The sequence below is a fragment of the Molossus molossus genome, unplaced genomic scaffold (assembly GCF_014108415.1).
Source record: "Molossus molossus isolate mMolMol1 unplaced genomic scaffold, mMolMol1.p scaffold_m16_p_7, whole genome shotgun sequence".
Classification (NCBI taxonomy): domain Eukaryota; kingdom Metazoa; phylum Chordata; class Mammalia; order Chiroptera; family Molossidae; genus Molossus; species Molossus molossus.
Genome location: NW_023425401.1, coordinates 103,315,938 through 103,336,943, shown reverse-complemented (window position 1 = coordinate 103,336,943; position 21,006 = coordinate 103,315,938). Strand labels below are relative to the sequence as shown.

At 42.7% G+C, this 21,006-nt stretch overlaps 2 protein-coding genes across 2 annotated transcripts; both read left to right on the top strand.

Moving 5' to 3' along the window:
• The first annotated feature begins 3,798 nt into the window (after positions 1-3,798).
• LOC118620046 (cationic trypsin) lies at positions 3,799-8,528 on the top strand. Its single transcript, XM_036247029.1, has 5 exons — positions 3,799-4,024; positions 5,414-5,573; positions 6,332-6,585; positions 7,345-7,481; positions 8,028-8,528. The coding sequence occupies exons 1-5, from the start codon at positions 3,985-3,987 to the stop codon at positions 8,175-8,177; spliced, it is 741 nt and encodes a 246-aa protein (XP_036102922.1). The 5' UTR covers positions 3,799-3,984; the 3' UTR covers positions 8,178-8,528.
• Positions 8,529-11,014: 2,486 nt separating this feature from the next.
• On the top strand, positions 11,015-16,529 carry LOC118619713 (probable inactive serine protease 58). Its single transcript, XM_036246347.1, has 5 exons — positions 11,015-11,054; positions 11,709-11,844; positions 13,359-13,609; positions 15,850-15,986; positions 16,380-16,529. The coding sequence occupies exons 1-5, from the start codon at positions 11,015-11,017 to the stop codon at positions 16,527-16,529; spliced, it is 714 nt and encodes a 237-aa protein (XP_036102240.1).
• The last annotated feature ends 4,477 nt before the right edge of the window (positions 16,530-21,006 follow it).

Genomic DNA, 21,006 nt, shown 5'->3' with positions numbered 1-21,006 from the left:
AGAAGAAATGACCCCCTACCCCACGCCATCCTCGAGCGGGGTTCTCAGGGAAACCCAGGCCTGGTGTCAGGGTTCACTGGACCCAGACAAAAACATTCTACTCACTGACTTTGTATATATGGCAAAGATTATGAATTCAGCTTAGATGCTCAGGTTAGCATCAAGGTTATTACACAAGCATATACTTTGTTTCTTGAGTGAGTTTTGTTTGTTTGTTTTTGTTTGTTTACTTCAGTTTTTCAGTAAGTTTCTTAGTACATCTTTTTTTTTAAGGAGCAGGATTCTTATTTGAAAAATTTCCGGGCACGTTGGTGCCGTAAAGAGCCAGTACAACCTCAGTGAATAGAGATGGATGAACCAGGAAAGTGGCTGGAGAAGCTAAGAAAAGAGAAAACGGGCTCTCTCGGAGGAAAGAACACAAAAGCGCTTTTTGAGGCTGGTGCCCCCTGCTCTTGCCAATACGAGAGTCAATGTATTTGCTGGAGCCCAATCAGACTGCGGTTCAGGCATAAGCGTACAAAGTCCTCCAAGGCCACGAACAATGGGCGTGGGAAAGAGAGCTGACAAACACAGATTCATCAAATACAGACACACATCCCTGGGCCACCATGTGCTTGAGGTTAGGAAAAGAAGTATAGGTACCAACATCCTAGTACACACGGAATACGGGCCTTCCCCCCACACAGCCACATCTGTCCATGAGAGGGGCTGAGGTAGGAGACCCACACACAGCGCAGCCTGTGCAGCGTTGATGGTAAATGAGAATTCATTGATGCGAGCGAGAACGGAAATCCAGCACACGTCAAGTACAGGCAAGAGTATTTCCTGAGTCTGGGAACTTACAACCCAATTCGGCGGGGTCCAGTCTCACAGGATGATTCATGGCATTTCAGAAGGAAGAGGCTGTCTTGTAGGGCTAAGCTCCTTCACCATCGTGAGAGGAAATCTTCAGAATCGTTCACCCGGTTTACATCAGTGACACCCTGCATACATGTATATAAACCAGACTCCTCGTGCTGACTCAGCATTGGCCTGCCCCCGCCCCCCAGCAGGGAGCATTGTCCTTGTCACTTTCACTTGGAACATGAATTGCTTTTACCTCGTATTCAGATCTACTGAGCTCGATCCCCCTCCCACGCACAGACCACCGCCACAGCCACCACCATCAGTGATCATTCATTTTCCCACTCTCGTTTTGTCCAGCCACCTGCCTACAGCTCGGTATGCATGTCGCTAGTCGTCTGCAACATGATTTTAGAGCAGTGGTTCTCAACCTTCCTAATGCCGCGACCCTTTAATATGGCTCCTCATGTTGTGGTGACCCCCAACCATAACATTGTTTTCGTTGCTACTTCATAACTGTACTTTTGCTACTGTGATGAATCGCCATCGGAAATATGTGTTTTCTGATGGTCTTAGGCGACCCCTGTGAAAGGGTCATTCGACCCCCAAAGGGGTCACGACCCACAGGTGAGAACCTCTGTTTTAGCGCGTACACCAACAACCAGTTTTATGTAAAGAGCTATTTTATTAAGTTGCATATGTTCATGTTCACGTGCATTCGATAAAAACTCACCAACACATGAACTGTCAATGTCTTTGCTTAAGAAGAGACTCGGGGGAAATAAACTCGGTTTAAATAGCAAAATGTCACTTCCATGGCAGGCTCTGTGCTCAGTGGCTTCTGTGCTCCAGGTGTGAGAGTTGTATGGGGAGCACTGAAGTCTGGAACCCGTCGCTTGGCATTTTCCTCACATCCTCACAACTGCTTAGGTGACTGAAGCATCCCCCTGGAGCCCGACAGGCCCATGCTCCTTGGTCTCCGAGTGCTCACTTGGGAATTAGCAATCGATTCCAGCTAACTGCCCTTATCTGGCCATCCCCACTCATTCCCTCCTATGAAGAAGGTGTCCAGGTAAAAAAGCCCAGGACACACAGGAGAAAAATTTCTAGGACATAGCAGCATACGAGCCAACTCTTGCAAAAACTCTGCTCTGAGTTGTGTTTCTCATAAGGGCCAAGACGTCTGATGAGGTTCAGGAGAAGTTTTAGGGGTGATGTAGAAACATACAATCCCCATACTTCAGTGTGGAGGTGTCAGCCACGGGAGGTAATTGAACAGGATGAGAAGACTCTCCCTTTCTGAACCTGACCCTTCTCTTACTCCTTAGTATTTCCTGATTATTAGGGACCAATAATCAGGTCCCTAAAAGCAACTTGCTGCCTTTTGAATCATTCATGCAGTGGTTACTGAGTTGCCTCTAGTGTCCTGAAGTTAAGGTACTTTCCCATATCGCCTGAGAAGCTACCTTGCCCATCTTTTCGCCTAAGATCAGTCATTCTCAGCTCTGGGGATGATTTTTGACCCCTTGGGGACATTTAGCAGTGTTTGGAGGCACATTTGGTTGTCATATCTGGGAGGAGAGGCTAGTGCTACTTATAACCAGAGGCCAGGGATGCTGATAAATAGGCTACAGTATGCATGCAGGGCAGTTCCCCACAACAAAGAATTGACCCAAAATGTCAATAGGGTTGATAAACTCTTCTAGTAAATCATCTCCAAATCAGCAAACTTTCAAATGCAAAAGAAACAGGAAGGGAAGATTTGCTAAAGCAGGAGCACTCTGGTAGGTCATTCAGGTGTATTGCCTGGATGTGGAATCTGGGTATGAGTGGGTGGGGTGAGAAGCTGGAGGTTAGTTCTCACTGAGAGTCACATATTTTGGATGCTTCTCCTGTACCCCATTGTTATGATAATTCCTGTTCCAGGAACCCATTTCTTGTATGTTTCAGAATTCCTTATGCTCCCTAGAGTCCTCCCTGAATTTGATAGAGCTCAGATTGTTCTTTTGGCTCATGTTTATGGTGCTGCAGTGCAGGACATGAACCCTAAAATGAGGCTACTTGAGTTTAAATCCTGTGCTGAACACTTAATACCTATAAAGCATTCAGCAAAGCATAAACCTTCTCTAAGCCTCACCCTCCTCATCCATAAAATGGTAAAAGTTATAGCAATCATCATAAAGTTGTTGGTGAGGAGTGGATGAGTTGATGTATATAGACCTGTTCATAGTGCTTGGCACATAGTAAGCACTCCCCAGATTTCAACTGTCTTATCATTGGCCAAGACTTCTGTATTCCCTTGGTCTCCAGATTTTGGTGAACATACTGGAAAAGTTTTGCATAGTGGTTAGAGCACAGACTCTGAAGCCTGGGTTCCTGGGTTGGAATCTAGACCCTACGATGTACTTGTTGCATGATTTTGGTCAAGCTCCCTATACCTTTGTGTGTCTCCATTTTCCCATCTGTAAAGTGGGGATGATAACGGGTATCTTGTAGGGTTGTTCTGAGGATTATTAAATTAATATAGGCAAAGTATTTAGAAAAGTCCTAATATAGACTATGTTTTAGATAAGTGTAAATTACATTATTTTTCACTCTCTTGTTTAGATATATTGTAATTTCAGGTCAAAATAATTTCTTTTCAGGGGAACAAGTTGTTTCTATTATTAATGAAAAATTAATATGGACATACAAGACCAGAGTTACCACAAGAAAAATTATATGACTGTGAAAGAGCCAGTGTTAGTTAAACATCAAGGGTATAAAGTTCAAGGTAGTCTTCAGGATAAAAGTTCACAGTTGGAACAAGCAAGTACCTAAGACTTTTATTTGGGAACCAGGACACCTGTAGCCCTGTTCTGTGACCTTACTCCAACTTACTTTTCTATTATGGAGAACAGTTCCCACCAGGTGGGGTCATTACATTCATTCCCATAACCTTCTGGAAGAGTGGTTGATGTTTAAATTGGATGCTGAGTTATCTTCAATTTGGCACAGAATTGAATTCTAAATTTGTGAATTTCCAGTGAAATCATTTTTCTGGCACCTGTGGCCATGCATGTCAATGGCAAACCTGGAGGCATAAATAGCGATGGGTGAAGCCCTTTATCCCATATTCCCACCCACATCCAGTGAGCAACCATGAAGGCCTTCATCTTCCTTGCTCTCCTGGGAGCCGCTGGTGAGTCTCTATTACTAAATGAATCAGTAGGGGTCTAGCATGTGTTTGAGTTTGCACTTTGTACTCTGGAAGGCAGCAATGAATGTTGTGTATATCTCTGCACTCAAGAAGCTTAGAATGCTGAGACAACAGTGCACAGTACCTGTGTCTGTAGATAAATCAGTATCACTTGTTGGGGGAAGATCACTGAGCAGGGGTGGTAAGTGTAGATTCATATACAGAGGCAGCACCTGCCCTAACAGTCAAGGTAAAATCTATGAGGAAGAGAGAAAAGGAAAGGGTAGTCAACAGTAAGGAAATGTTGTTTTGACCTTTCTAAGGATTTGGAGTTAACAACTAGGAAGAATGACAATGACGAATCTTGGCTCCTCGCAGAGGCTGTGAGGGTCAGAGCCCGAGTGTCCTCTCTCCTAAAGGGCATCTTAGCAGGGATCAGAGCAGGCAAAGATATTTTATTTCTCTTGGATAAAAGCCATGGGCTGGGTTTTACAACCTATCCAGTGTGATTTGACATCAGTCAAATCATCAAAAGAGATAGATAAATAACTATTTTTATGCTACGAAAATGTACTACTACATTTTCCCAAATCGGGCAAGTACAAATTCAATATGTACTTGCTCTTTGCATACCTGGACATGCATTTTCCAAAATTACTTTAAAATACTTGAACAATAGAACACAGATAATATAATGAAAGACTTTTAGAGCTGTAAGAAATCTTAGTAAATCTGAAAAATGTTGGAAAGATCATTGGGATACGGGGAAAAGCGGGAGACAGAAAACTTATCATGTTCTTATGAAATTAGTTTGTGAAAATTTTAGGTGTGGATCAAGAAGAGAAATTGAGGGGCTGGGGGGTAGTACAAAATTCCCATTTTCTTCCAGGCCAGAACATTCTCAGATGGCTTCTAAAAGCTTCCTTTCTGTTACCTCCTGGGAATATCTATCCTATACCAACCACCACAAATAAACATGACCCTGGGTATTGCAAAGCTGTATAGGATACCATTTGCATGACTGCTGAGCATAGTTTTATGTAAAAAGTACCCTTTCTATTCTTAGTTATGGTGTTCAGGACATTTATTATATAAAGTCTCTTATCTGTGAGTGTGAGAGAGAGGGGCATCAAGTATGTAAAAAACTGTATGTTTATCAAATTTAAAGCATAAATTAAAAATTAGATACTTATCATGGTATAAGTGGGCTATGTAGTAAAGGTATAGAAAAATTGGGTTTTAAGAAAAGTTACGTTGAATATCATCATTTCCTGATTTTGTGTGACAGGAAAACTATCTGAGCTTTTCTGGTCAATCTGCAAAAACGTGGTAGTGAGTCAAAACACCCAGATGGATCTGTTTAACAGATAGTTTCCAACTTTTCTCTGTCAGTTGCTTTCCCCGCTGATGATGATGACAAGATCGTTGGGGGCTACACCTGCCAAAAGAACTCCGTCCCTTACCAGGTGTCCCTGAATGCTGGCTACCACTTTTGTGGGGGCTCCCTCATCAATAACCAGTGGGTGGTGTCTGCGGCTCACTGCTACAAGTCGTAAGTAACCAATACTCATATCCCTGTTCTTTAAGATCAACTTATCCCCTAGCCTCGCCAAGGCACAAGCAGGGTGAACTCCAGAGTTATGACAGAGGGGTGAGCATTCAGATTCCAAGAACCTCATTGTTCCCCCAGGCATTGAATGATGCACTGAGGGACTTCCACATGGTGTACTTAGAGCTCCCTGAGGTCCTTCCTAATAAAGACAAGGGAGGGGAAACAGTGAATAATGAAGTATGCTGAGAACCAACTGCAGAGCATTAACCATTAAATAGTCCTAGTCATTGTAGCTCAACCAGAAAAAATGCCATGGGGGGGTAATAAAATACATTAAAATTTCAGTACATTGAAAATAAACACAACCCACTCTGCTCTCTCCACCTTGTCATGTCCTTGATTGCTGCTGAATCTCTCCATAATAATCAGTAATCCCAACCAGACGAGAAATGGCAGGTGCTGATCAACTGCCACCAATTCCTTTTTCATCTCCTGCTGTTTTATTGGAGTATTTGATTCCCATTCCTATGCCTTACTACTCCAACAAGATGGTGGGCTGTCCACCTGTGCCTGTGTTGGCCCCTACCCAAGAAATATTCTAACTGCACCCTATTTGGTAGAACTGCCTTAAGTGTACGCTTACCTGTGTATGTGAATGCTTAGGGGATGGTGTCTGAGTTTATGCTCATGACTGGGGTGTGCTGGTAAGGGGAAATGCTCAAGTAAAATACTTAAAGAATTGTAATCCTTTCATCCAGCCGAATCCAGGTGCGTCTGGGAGAACACAACATTGAAGTTGTTGAGGGCGGTGAGCAGTTCATTAATTCAGCCAAGATCATCCGCCACCCCAAATACAATCCCAACACCATCGATAATGACATCATGCTGATTAAACTGAAGTCACCCGCCACCATGAGCTCTCGTGTCTCCGCTGTCTCTCTGCCAAGAACCTGTGCCAGTGCTGGTACCCAGTGTCTCATCTCTGGCTGGGGCAACACCCAGAGCGTCGGCTGTAAGTATCACCTGAAACATAAGCACCAAGTCCGAGAATCCTAGAGGCATGTGGAGTATCAGTTAGTCCAAACTGTCACTCAAGACAAGGTTCACAGAGGGTAGTCTGTGCCTCTGTGGAGTCTTATATTATATTAATGGAAATGTGGAAGATTCTTATGTTGGGAAACACAGCACACATGGACTACACTAAAGATGTCAGGTATTCAACTGAGGTAATTAGTGATTTACAGAGAACTAGGAACTGGGTGGTAAACAGAGCCAAGACTAAGGGATTTGGGACTGCCTGAAGTATAATCTGGCTTGAGAAATAAAGTCTCTAGATTTGAGATCTGTGGTCACTGAGGCAATTTGTTGATTAAAACTCTTCTAAAATATTTTTTTCTTTATTGATTTTAGAGAGAAAGGAAGAAAAAAGGAGAGAGAGAGAGAAACATTAATGAGAGAGAACATCGTCTGGTTGCCTCCTGCATGCCCCCTATTGGGAATTTGGCCCACAACTTGGGGATGTGCCCCAGTCGGGAATTGAACCAGCGACCTCCTGGTGCATGGGTTGATGCTCAACCACTGAGCCACAATGCTGGGGCTGATTAAAACTCTTCAGAAGGCCTTCCAGATAAAAGTTGCTCATCCAAAGTAGAAGTTACTGGCAATTTACATGAAAAAGTGGGAGCATTTGGAAAGGGGGGAGAGATCACGGAAAAGAAATTTCTAGAGAATCCTATGGGTCATCTTCTATTTTCACTCCTACACCCCACAGCTAACTACCCTGAGCTCCTGCAGTGCCTGGACGCCCCCATCCTCTCCGACAGTGCTTGCCGCAATGCCTACCCAGGCCAGATCAGCAACAACATGATGTGTCTGGGCTTCCTACAGGGTGGAAAGGACTCTTGCCAGGTCAGTCCTTTGCATCCCTTTCCTTTCCAGCCCCCTCTCATACATCTCTACCAAAGTTCCCCTTTTCTGAAACACAGACGATTACAAGGCTTTATCTGGGACTGATTATGAGGGGTGAGGGATAGATGTGGGATAAATGATCGTTTTTCTTTTTGCCGGACGAATGGTTAGAATTAAGGGTGAAAAGATATACAAAAGATGGTGTGCACATATTACATCTAAGGCACTGCTGCGGGGTCTATTGCAGAGGAGCACTGTTTGAAAGGAGCAGGGCTGACTGGGCAGCCTTCCACTTCCCCTTTCTCACCTCTTCTTGGCCTCAGGTCTGCAACTAAGGGAAGAGGAGGATCTAGAAGGAGGGAGGAGGAAGAATGGCGGTGTAGTATGAAGAATGAGGGTTGGATTTCCAGGGGGAAGAGAAGGGGCGTCATGGAGAATCAGCAGCAGTCTGGGAAGATGGCCTCAGGATAATGGAGGAACATCTTTGAGCTTTTGTTCCATCTGGGTGTGGTTGAGAGTTCTAATCGGCTTTTCCCTCTTGCTCAGGGTGATTCTGGTGGCCCTGTGGTCTGCAACGGACAGCTCCAGGGCATTGTCTCCTGGGGCTACGGCTGTGCTATGAAGGGCAAACCTGGCGTCTACACCAGGGTCTGCAACTACGTGACCTGGATCAAGGACACCATTGCTGCCAACTAAGCACGTTTACCCATCCCTGTTAGACAATGTCACCTCCTTCCTTTGTCTAAAACCAGTACCTAAATAAAAACGTTTTCCCTGCACCAAATATGTCCAAGAACTATCTTTATTTGGCATTCATAGACTTTCTCTGGAAACTGCTTTCTGAGTAATAGAGTGGACATAGAATTGAACTATTCTATGAGGGTAGAATTTGAAAGGTTATTTGGCTGTCTATTCACCTAATCAAAATGAATCACTGATTACTCACTGTATGCCAGACAGTGTAGGACACTGAGGATATACAGATGAATAAAGTTAGGGGGTCACTGTTACCATCACATTTTTAAACTGATAGTGACACGAACAAAGTTAAAATCAACTGCCCAGAGTTATTCAGCTAGTTCGTAGGAAAGCAGGGATGATGCTCTAGCTGTCCTATTTCCAAAGCACCATTATTGCTTCGACACTGTGCTCTCCATTCCTTCTCTAACTGCTCTGAAGCTCCGTGAGGCTCTCTAGAAGGGGAATGTAAAGTCACACATGTCCTGCATTATTCAAGATTTCACCTACCTATGTGCCAGTTGTTCAAGAGCTTTCTTATTTTCCAACTGGGGTTTTATTGCTACAGCAGGCATGATGCCTACAGACCATCTGTGGCCCTCTCCCACCACCAGGCCCCCAAACCTCAGCCCCAATGATGTACTATTTTGAACCATAAGCAAAAATTAAGTACACATGCAGATACGTTTTTAGAACATAGCACTACTTCAAGGTCATGAAGTCTAGGCTATGGAAGAGTTATTTGTTCTCTTCGGTTCTGTATAGAAAGACATCACAGCCACCTTCCGTAGCTCTTCAACTCCTCCCCAAGCTCCAGGCTGTTCCATGGATCATCCAGAGGATGGTTTGGACTACAACTCCCAACACATGGTTTCTGTGCATATCTGGTACAGTTCAAGGGAAAAGACACAAGTGGGCCTGAGCATGGAATTATTGAAGTAGATGAGGAGGTTTGAAAGAAGAAACTGTTCGTGGTCCCAGAGAACAGTTGAAGAAGAGGTATGTTGCCTTCCATTTGGGCTCCTATAAACCAAAGAATGACAGACTTAGTGGCTTGAACAAAAAACAATTTCCCACAGTTCTGGAGGCTGGAAAGTCCAAGATCAAGAGCCAGCAGGAAATGGTAAGAACCCACCTCCTTATAGACAGCTACCTTCTCACTTATCCTCACATGGCTGAGAGAGTTCATTCGAATGTCTTCTTATAGGGACACTATCTCATGATGGGGATTCCACCCTCATGACCGCATCTAAACATAATTGGCTCCCCCAAATGCCGACTTCATACACCATCCCTTTGGAGGTTAGGGCTTGAACATATAAATTTTGGAGGAACACAAACATGCAGTCCATAGCAAGTGTCTTGGGAAAGGAGGGTATAGAAAGGTATATGCCCTCATAAACATTTTCTATCCCTTTGTAACTTCAGATGGTATACTTGCCAGAGCAGCCCTGAGCCCTTAACATCACCTGTTGCTGCCATTAGGATAAAGTCCAAATTCTTGAGCTTGGCACTCAAGGCTCTTAACTATTTGATTATAAGTAAGAGTCCTGTTTTGTTTCCTTAGTTCTCATTGGCTCTCTTCTGACACAGTGAAACCAGATGGCTTCACTGGCAAATTCTACCAAACATTTGAAGAATGAATGCCAATCCTTCTCAAAACTCTTCCCCCAAAATTGAGAAAGGATCACCTCCAAACATTCTGACACAAGGACACCACAATAGCTCTGATCAAATCCATTTTTCTTACACATCTCTGGTGGGGGGGCATTTGGAATGTTTGCACATAGGCTAACTTATAAAAACAAGCAGGTGCATCGGAAAGAGTAGTGTCAAAGACACCTGAACAAGTACAGAGGTTGATTTTATTCAGACTGTTGCAATAAGATGTTCCAGACTCAAAAATCAATGTCTGAGCAGGATGGGGAGATTTTTATTGAGAGAAATAGAAAGGTTACAAGTGGGGAGATTTACAGTGAGATTGTTTTGCAGTCAGGGACTTTTTGGTCAGCTGTTTTTGTTTAGTTAGTTTCAGGGGAGAAACCGTTTTAAGCTCAGCTACTCATTCATGAGGCAAATAAATAAATGGGGAATTGGAGGATCAATGTCTGGTTTCAGACAAAAGGGGAAAGAGTTGTGAGGACTTTGTCACAGGTAACCAGCAATCCCCAGGGATATTTTACCTATTACTGTCTTCTGGGAGCACAGGGCTTAGGTCAAGTTCAACCTATCAGAGGAAATCTGTAGACTTGGTTCCAAGTCCTGACTTTGCCACCAACTCCCCCGAGAACCACAGCTCCCTCATTTCTAAAATAAAGGGGAAAGAAGTTATTCAATGTGTTTCCTACCCCAATGTTTGATGAGTCTGTGCGAATGGCTCTATGAGGGACTCTGGAAAAGGGGAGGTGACAAGTGAGGGTGGGGAAAGAGGCTGGCCGTCACAAAGAGAGGAGGGGCCAACAGAGAAGAGCTATGTCACAGAGAGGGGCAGGAAAATGTCAGCAAGCGCCTCAGGACTCTTGAGATTTTTAGGGTCAGAAAAGAGGCACCAGGGGCTTCACTGGGTCAGCTCCTTCCTCTCTTTCACCCACAGCAGGGACAGCACCCAGCGTTCCTTGTATAAGTGGGTTCTGACAAAGACCAGTTGGAAGACTACTATAAGATCCTTGCTTCTCCCCCTCACCCCCAGTTAATGTTCCTCCCCAGCTGTTCTTGGCAGGGACACTTGGGCTGAAGTTTGGGATCACTTCCAGTTTGACCCAACTTGGCTGCTCGCGGCAAGACCACAGCCCACCATGGAGAGCTGTCTCATCTTCATTCTCCTGAGGGCAGCTGGTGAGAGTCTGGGCCCTTGTCGCAACCTTGGAGAGATGGGGTGGTGTAGGGGAGGGTCAGAAAGAGAAGTAGCTAGCCACACTGAAGAGATAGGAAGCTGTGGGCATCTTCTTCAACACACTGTTGAAGGAAACGCGAGGAACCAGTCTGGGCGCACAGCTCAGTCCCATCAGCACACTCCCTAAGCCCACGGAGGCCTGGGAACATGTTAGGACATGTCACTAATAAGTGTCCCAGTCTTGAATATGTGGTTTTCTAATTGCCACGTCTCCTGGACAGCCGCAGGAAAAACATGTCTTCCCTCTATGTGGGCAGATGGACTTCAGAGGAGTGAGCACGGGAAAGAAAAGGAAGGTGGGCTGGTCAGGGGCTCTGCAAGCTCGTGGCCCCACCCCAAGCATGTCCATTCATTTCACCTGCAAAGCCAGGGAGTATTTCATGTTTTACTTCCATGCCTGGCAAAGACATGTGTCAGTTTCCTTAATGTGTATACCTTCAGTGACATGCTTGATCCCCCCTGATTTAAATATATATATATTTGAAGACTTTGATATTATCTTTGAAAGCCTTAGGCCGGGAAAAACTACTGTAGCCAACCCTCACTTCTCAACCTCGTTGTCTCTCTTTTCACCTCTGACCCCACCAATTCTTTAGTTGTTCTGGCCCAAACTTATGAAACTGAAGATTTTACTGTTCCCTACATGGTCTATCTGCAGTCCAGCCCAGAGCCCTGTGTGGGGTCTCTCATTCACCCTGAGTGGGTCCTGACGGCTGCTCACTGCCCCTTACCGTAAGTATCCCTTTGCTCTTGGGAGCCAGGAGGGGTATATTTCAACAAATGCAGTTCTGGTGAGACATTCCAGCAAGTTTTAATGGCATCCTGAGGGAATTAGAGGGCCCAGGAAGAAGGAGAATCTTCTTCCCCACGGGGAACATCATACACCTTTGTCAGTTGAAGAGGACGTTGATAGGAAGGTGTCAGAAGATTCTTGCCCTTGGAGAGTAAATAATATTCTTACATTCGATGTATTTATTGAACATTTACTATATTGCCAGGGGCTGCTTAATGCACTGAGAAAGCTGCGAGAGAAAATGATGGCAATAAATTTTTCCTCGTAGAGCTTACATTCTGGTAGAGGAAGTAAGCCAAAATAAAGAAATGGCCAAAAAGAAAACACAGAAGGAGTGGCAAGCTGTGATATACAAGAATGATCTGCTTTGGTTAGATGGTCATGTAAGGCCTCTTTGAAGAGATGAGACCCATAGGAGGAGGAGGAGGAGGAAGAGGAGAAGGCAGCCAAGTAAATAAAGCCTTGGGAAGTAGAGTCCCCGATGTAGTAAAGATATTTGAGAGACCAGTGTTCGCTGAATGTAATGAGGAGGAGGGCTGTTCTCAGGATGAGGGTAAAGAGCTAGGCAGGCCATATGATACAGGAGAAGGGCAAGAATGCACTGCATAAAATAATGTTCTCTCAGTGTCTCTGTTGTGATTGGAACCTATTCAGTTTCAGGGGTCTACTAGGGTCATTTCAAACTCAGAACTCTCAGTCACCTGGTTGTTTAAGACAATTTACTCACACTTAGATTGAACCCCTGCTCTGCACATCATGATAAATACAAGGGAAATAAAGACAGTTCATCCCCTCTGAGAATTGAGTTGGAGACTGATATTCTTTTCTCAGCCACTTCTAATGCATGAACTGTCTTCAGAAGGGAATGGCTTATATATCTGGTGCATGACTGGATTTCTGGCCATGAAAGTGAGTGGGTTTGAATTTGTCCAGAAAATATAATTAAAAATGGTAAATGGGAATTCTAATAGACTAAGAGTCTTGTGAACCTATGATTAATGTAGGTGGCACATGGTAAATATAATGATATGGGCCTGAGAGGAGCTGGTAAGGGCCTAAGAATATCTAGAAACAAAGGGTACAATATGTTTGCTAAAGTATTAAGACAGTATAGTATAGGCAAAGGGCTCTGCAATAATGGATGGTGGTGCCATCTCTATTACCTGCTCATTCAGATGATCCAAGTCGTCGTCATCACCATCATCATCATCACAACTAGACTGTACAGGTATGTTCTAGGTGGCAGATACCATGTCATGTTTTATATATACATTGCCTGTAAAAAGAAATACTCCTGTGATTACTATTTTACAGACCAAGGCAGCTCACTTCAGTTCTCAGGTCTAAGAGGGAAAATTAAGAAAACTGTAGAAAGTCACCTCTGACGTTTCTTGCAGTTCTGACATTTGATAACTATGTTCTTTTCCATTTCTCTGCCCTCTTTCTTCCAAAGCTTTAAAATTAGACTGGGAGTTTATCAACCCAGCATCAAAAATAAGAAAGAGCAGATACTGAGCAACTCATTGATTGTGCCCTACCCTCAATTCAATGCACACACACTGGAAAATGACCTGATGATGATAAAACTGTCCAAGGCTGCTGCAGTCAACACCTATGTGGGAACCATAGCTATTGCTATGGAACCTTTAACATCTAATGATTCCTGCTTTATCCCAACCTGGAGGTGGAATGCCTACAGAAACCGTAAGTATTGGACTCTGCGTTCTTCAAGCTGTGGAAAACATGGAGGGATATCCTTGAAGCAAATGGGGCTATGAGGTAAATAATGTTCTTGACCTGAGAGCAATTGCTGGAACTAATAATACCAAGCTTAGAGGCTAAAAGATAAAATTCAAAGAGACTGATATAGGGCAGCCATGGGACATCAACAAATGAAACAGGCAGTTAGAACCAAGATCAGAGTCCCAGGAACTACATTTAAATAAAGGTGGGTTAGTATCTCACTCTAAAGACAATATCAAGGCATATTGTGGGGGTGCATCTTGCTGTCTCATGGATGGCTACTAAGTTCTCCAAGCAATTAATGAAATAGCAGTGGGTAAACCAAAACAAACCATGTGATATAGGGAGGCAACAGAGGAAGCTTCTCACCCCCGACCACAGACAACCCAATGTGTGTTGATGGTGATTCACTCAAGTGGACCCCAAGAGATAAGAAGGTGGTTGGGGAAGCCATCTCTCCTGTCACCAGAGCTGCTTCCATGAAAGGATTGCTGCTCTTAGACCCATGGCTCTATCCAATAGTTCCCACTTAGGGGCAGAGATGAGAAGGTTCATAGGAGTTGATGATTATGACATGCTCTGGGTGTCTCTGGTCTGACACACACTGGAAAAATTGCCATAACCCATATTGCAAGCACACATCCCTCTACTCTCTGAGCTCTAATTGATGTGAGCAGAGAAGATGTGGTCTTTGCAGGATCACATCAAGGGCATTTTATGAAGAAAGTTGCTTGCTTACACATTTGTTGGTTTTGGTGGCCTTTCCTTCACATGGCTGCTAATAACCATTATGTTCTCTTTAGGTATTGTCAAAGGATAATGAAATCAACATTCAATATCTGAAATGAAAAGATACAGCTAAATTTATGGCTTATTATACTAAGGTAGAGCAATGCTGAGCACACAGTCTTGCTGAGCAAAGCAGAGTACTGGGCTTATATGGGGTTTGTGAGAAGCTTTGTGGACAAAAATTGGAGGACTTTCAGAGGCTAAAGAGAGTTGACCTCATTTTGTGGAGGCGTGGTTACTTGGATGAGGTCGTTGATTGGTTATCACTCTGAGGCATGTTTTTTTGGAAGGGGATCTGATTGGCTGACTTTAAAAAGTGACATTGATTGATTGGTTTGCCAAAGCTGTGTCCGCTGAGGCAAATTGTCAAGGATATTAATCAGGTTTAAATACCACTGGTGGTTATAGAACAATCCATATGTTCTGTAAAAACAAATAAAAAGTGGGAACTTTTAAAATCATTCTGTTTTGCAAAAACAAATAAAAAGTGGGAACTTTTATATTTTTCATATTTAGCAACTTCATTTTCGATGTAGAAGCAACATTCCTGGAAATCTAAGTGAATATATTTTCTAAACAAATCAAATATGTATGATTTTATCCTTGACTTTATAAGTCTTATTCAAAGTAATGGCATTACATTTTACAAAAGTAATTTATTACATACTATTTGCAAACAAAATAAAACTATACAAAGGTTTTATCACATAGACTCTGCAGGTCAGGATCACAGTGACAAACTAATTCAGTTAGCTGTTGGGTACAAATCTCCCCAATAGTTATTAGAAATTCATTATTTCGAGTAACAAGATTACTTTCATCTAGCTTGTTCTGCATATTGCAATTCAATTCCCATAAAAATTTAGAACTGAACATAACTCCTCTCTTTTCTGACCTGACACTTTGTGGTCTAATCTGCTCTAGGACATTAGATTGGATACACTCCATGAGAAAAATCCTACTCTGTAAGTGACACTAGGTTTAGCTCAAACAATCCCTGGTCAATTTTTTGTTTCCTCCTTGCTATACACTACTAAAGATTAAAATTACACAATATCTTGGTTAGAATCCTTGCATCCTGAGATTAACAGGATAGTAACAATGGCTACAATGGAGATGAATAATATAATGACTTAGGGGAAAATATGTGTGTATATTTATACATATACATTCTTACGTATAGTAGAGCGAGAGCCACAGATCTGATGTCTGTTGTAAGGAGAACTTAATGCTCTGAACCCACTGCTCTGACACAGAGAGACTGAACAAGGAATCCTGAGAAGGATGGATATTCACCTCTGGCAATGAATATTCTCAGGGATTAATGCAATTTACAAAATTGGGGCTGATCACAAGAGTATGTGTGATAAGGAGAGTAATGCTGGACTTCATTTCTCTTCTGTTTCTCACAGAGAGTGACCCTGATATCCTGACTTGGATAAATCAACATGCTCTTACCCACTATGAGTGCCAGTATATGCTAAACCAAAGAGTGGCAGTCAACATCATGTGTTTCGGACAACCTCTAAGCTCCATATCTGAAATTATGGTATATTTTCTTTCCCCAGACAGGGAGATAGCAAGGGGTCCATGAAGAGGAGAGGTGATTGTGGGAAATCAATTAGTACTCATTCAAAAGGCCTGAAGTCCTCCTCCACCCCCCACTCAGTCTCAAGACGGGATTGTCATGAATTCCCCTTCCCGTCTTTTAGAGTAGAAGAGATTCTGGGTAGAACCATTTATCCTTTCTTCACCTGCTTGCTCTCAGGTTGGGCCAAGCTTGACTCAAGAGACCTACGTGGATATGAAAAGAGGGTTATCACCTCTCAATGAAAATGAGTTCAGTCCCTTAAATTCCCCAGCTACTATAATGTGCCACTTCTTGGGATTTATTCTTGAGGACAAAAAGCAACATTGACCTCCTGTTCCTTCTCCCTGACAGGAAGTTTCAGCCGCTCCAGCCATCTGCGGTGGGAGGTTGCATGGAATCTTGTCTTGGTCAAAAGGAAGTGTCACCCTGGGAAGTGAGGCATTCTTCACCGCAATCCATCCCTATGCAAGATGGATCCTAAAAATCATTAATAGCTACTAAGTCTCCTCTGTTCCTTCATCCCCGGTACAACATCTTCATGACTTCTACACTTGATCCCCAACTCTCTAGATCTTTCTCATTCTTTAACAGTATCCAAAAAAAAAAAAACAACCAAAAAACCATCCTATTAAAAAATGACATGAAGAACTCATACTGTGATCCTGACCTCTTTATCATGTCAACTGTGAGAACAATGAGAAACTTAGCAACATCCCCATCATTTGTTCATTCATTCAAAGACTGTGGAATCACTGGCTACCCAGTAGGCAAAGCATATGTTAGGGGTACATGAGTGAATATGACATAGTCTTTACTATCAATCACCAATTATAATACCTTGTGTCAATTGTCAAAGTGGAGATGAATGATACGTTTTGTGAGAGCATAGAATAAAAATATGTCAGGGGAGGTATCACCAAAGAGGCAGACAAATTAGGAGACAATATTGTAACGCAGAGAGTACAGTTAAGTAAAAGTCAGAAAAGCATAAAAAATGTGGCATGTTCTAGAAAACATATGTAAATAAGTAATACTGGAGACAAAATGGAGAGAGAACGTGATAAAAGGTTGTTATTTGTAGGTGAGCAAGTGTTAGTGAAGGGCCTGACCTGTTTGGTAAAGAAATTTAGATTTTTATCTTGTAGGCATCAAAAGGGGTGTCATTAATGCCTCCATATTAGAGAGAATATCACCAGATTTCTGAATTGGGAGAGACTCAAGAAACTGCATCTGTACAATACATCTGTAGATGTATTGACTGTGAGTGGGAACAAAAAAAGAAACTGAGTTAAAGCCCAAGTTTCTGATTTGGGCAACTGGGTAGGTGGTGGTTCTCAAAGATAATATAAACAGAACAAATGTTTTCATCTATAAAAGATCAGGGACATGGTCATGAATTAGGAGAGAGGAAGCATGTTATATGTGGCATCCTTGAAAGACATGGCGGCTGTCATTTCTAGCAGACAGCCGGAGACAAAGCTATAGATCTCAGATTATATCTGGGCAATGACAGCTAAGGAGGTCTATATTTATGGGTAGCAACTGCAGGCTTTGGTAGAGTTTTGTGCTATTAGGAAGAATTATGATGGAGTTATTAGTCCTTCTCTCATATTGGCATATGATGAAGAGATGTATAGTATACCGGACCCATTGACCAAGATATCTAAATATACAGAATGGAGAGGATTCCAAGTAACACAAGAATTCGGGTTCAGAGTAATACATGAGAGGCCATGGAGTTACATGTAAGGGAGGCAATGTGACATGAGCAAAGAGAGACAGAGAAGGGTCAGTGAGATGGGGAGGGAGAGAATCATGCCTTTGGAGAAAGAGACTGCAAAGAATGAAGAGGTTTGAGATCCATCCTATAAGAGAGAGAGTGAATCCATGTGTCAGGAGAGATTGCAGGGGTAGGTTGGTTCTTGGACATTGATATACACTGCCTGGATGCTTTTTATACTCTACCAGCCCCCACCCCCACCCCAAATAGATCTTGGTGCTGACTGAGACCCACAGCTTTATCCTCACATAACACAAAAATCATCGCAAGTTTACACACGAGGCCATTTCATTTAACTTTGCTTTCTTTTCTTGTCATCTTTGGCCCGTCTAAAACACAAGGCCGTCTGTTTCTCTGTCTTCTCTAGCAGCCTCATTCCTAGTTGCTCCATGCTTCCTGCCTCTGATTCACTGACCAATGTTCCCTGCTCCGATCACGTTTTGTAATGTGGAAATGATGTCCTAATGTTTACTGACCATTCTATATTTCTCAAGTCCATTGTCTGTGTAATTCTCCTTCATTGTCTGTGCAATTCTCCTTCATGGCCATGTCAAACATCCTCCCCTCTCCTCTCACCTTTCGTGCTCTCCTTGAGCAGATGACCTCTGGGAGCAGAGGGATGGTAGAACCATCAGAAGAGACCTCAGGCAACTTCCTACCACTCAACCTGCAAACATCGTTTTTTTCTTAATTATTTTTTTCCCATCCTTTCTGGAAGGGAGGCCCTATTATTTTTAGCTTCTATTTCTACCTTTGATATCTGATATCCTTATAGAACTGCTTTATTGATTTTGTGGGGGGGGGGGTACATGCCCCTAGCGGGAACCGAACCGGGGACTCTCTGGTCCACAGGCTGATGCCCAACCACTGAGCCAAATTGGCCAGGGCTAGAACTGCTTTATTGATGATCTCTCCTTTACCTTAGTTTTCAACTTCCTCAATCTATTGGCTTCTTCCTGTCACCATTTAAGCAAGATAAAGCCTCTCCCATCTAAATCACAGAGCCCAAGGATATTCTCCCTTGATCTACTCTCCGGTTGCCTCCTTTGTCTTCTTCCAGGAAGTTCTTGACAATTCCTGGCAGTTCTGTCTTAAAAAATACTTCTCTGTCTCTATTCACACTCTTGTATGTGCTTTGCTCGTTTTTTTTTTTTTTTAGTCCTGGTTCATCTCCCTAGAGATTTCTTCCATCATAGTTTCCTTTGGTTAACTTCTACTCAGCCTTCAAGCCTCAAGCATCACTTCCTCAAGGAGGTCTTCTTCTGACCCTTACAATAGGGACTCTGCTATGTGTGTTTCTCTCTCTCTCTTTACTTCCCACATTGTGACATTTTATGGTGGCAAGTCTTACTATACCTGCTTCCCCTATTAGTCTTTAGGATCTGTGAGGGTACCATTTTCATCTCCCTTACCATTAAGTCATTAATATCTAATAAAATGCCAGCAAACAATATTTATATGTATTACTTTTCTATTGCTGCATAAAGCATTACCACAAATTGAACAGCTCAAAACATTTGTTATCTCACAGATTTTGTAAGTCAAGAGTCCAGGCATGGCTTAGCTAGGTCCTTTGTTTAGGGTCTAAGAAGGTTTTGAGGGAAGAATTTGCTTCTAAGTGTATTCAGGTGGTTGGCAGAATTCATTTCCTTGTGGTGGTGTGACACAGGACCTTCACTTTTTGCTGGCGGTCAGTTGAAAGCTGCCCCCAGGACCTTAAGACTGTCCTTAGTACACAGAGGCCACCCATACACAGTTCTTTGCCCAAGTGGGCTTTCTCAGCATGGCTGCTCAATTCATCAAGCCAGTGGGAAAAATCTCTCTTGTGCATGCCAGCAAGGTGGAGATACACACACACACACACACACACACACATTCATGGAGATGGCATCCCAACATTTTTGCCATATTCTATTAGTTAGAAGCAAGTCTCAGGTCCCACCCACACTCAAGGGGAGGCAATTGAGTATTATTCAGGGCGTAAACATGGGCCTTGGGGTCTGTCCTTCACAACATTTAGTAGAATTTTGTTAAGTAATGAATTAGTGACTCCTTATCTCATACTAAGTAAAGACTTCTGAAAGTCTTAAATATGCAAGATTTATCTAATAAGGTTTTTCAGGATTTAATCCCTGCTTGTCTCTCCACCCAGCTCTTCACACTGCCCTTATAATACTCACAGTTACACAGACATACCATGTTATTTCACATGCCATGCCTTTACAGAAGCCTTTCTTTCTTTTTGAATTATTTTGTCTCTTCTTTTCATGCCAGACAAGCTTCTTCCCTATCTCTAAGCCCCGAGTAAAGTATAACTTCTGGGTACCCCTTTCTTATACACAGTATAGACTAAAAAAGTGTCCTTAGCTCTGTGCGCCAAGGCATTTACCTCAATTAAAATTTTTTTCTCCCAAAATTTGTTATGAAAAATTCTAAACATGCAACAAAGCTGAAAGACTTTTACAGTGTTTACCTAGATACCCTGTATCCCCACCCCCAGAATTCTACCACTGAGCAACCTCTGTTTTTATTGACATCTTGCTTTGCTGCGATCTATTTGTTAACAACTGATGAACCAATACTGATCCATTATTGTTAGCTCAAGTCCATAGTTTACATTAGGGTTTGCTCTTTATGTTATACATCGCTATAGGTTTTGACCAAAGCTTACTGTCATGTATCCACTATTAGAGTATCATACAGAATAATGTGACTGCCTGAAAAATGCCCTGTGCTCTACCTATTCATCCCTCTCCCTTCTCAAACTCTGGCAACCACTAATACTCTTATTGTCTCTATAGTGTGCCTTTCCCAAAATGTCATAAATTGGAATCACACAAGACATATTTTTAGACTGCTTCTATCACTTAGTAATATGCATGTATGTCTCTCCTCACTTGATAGCTCATTTTTAAAGAATCACTAAATAGGTACTCCATTATATAAAGGCACTACACTGCATCTAACCCTTCACTTTTTTAAAGACCTCTTGGTGGCTTCCAAGGTTCGAAACTGCCAACTACTTCCTAAAGCGACTGTACCATTTTGCATCTCCCCCCGGACCCCAGCAATGAATGAAGGTTCCTGCTGCTCCACATTTTCATCAACACTTGGTGCTCTTGGTAGTTTGAATTTTAGCCATTCTACTAGGTAGGTAGCAGTGTCTCATCATTGCTTTAATTTGTAATTCCCTAATGA

Bases quoted from the DNA above. Each gene is read 5' to 3' on its own strand.
- LOC118620046 (XM_036247029.1), top strand. From the start codon at position 3,985: ATGAAGGCCTTCATCTTCCTTGCTCTCCTGGGAGCCGCTG. The intron at 4,025-5,413 runs GTGAGTCTCTAT...TTTCTCTGTCAG, and splicing joins TGCTCTCCTGGGAGCCGCTG to TTGCTTTCCCCGCTGATGAT. The intron at 7,482-8,027 runs GTCAGTCCTTTG...CCTCTTGCTCAG, and splicing joins GTGGAAAGGACTCTTGCCAG to GGTGATTCTGGTGGCCCTGT.
- LOC118619713 (XM_036246347.1), top strand. From the start codon at position 11,015: ATGGAGAGCTGTCTCATCTTCATTCTCCTGAGGGCAGCTG. The intron at 11,055-11,708 runs GTGAGAGTCTGG...CCAATTCTTTAG, and splicing joins CATTCTCCTGAGGGCAGCTG to TTGTTCTGGCCCAAACTTAT. The intron at 13,610-15,849 runs GTAAGTATTGGA...TGTTTCTCACAG, and splicing joins GTGGAATGCCTACAGAAACC to AGAGTGACCCTGATATCCTG.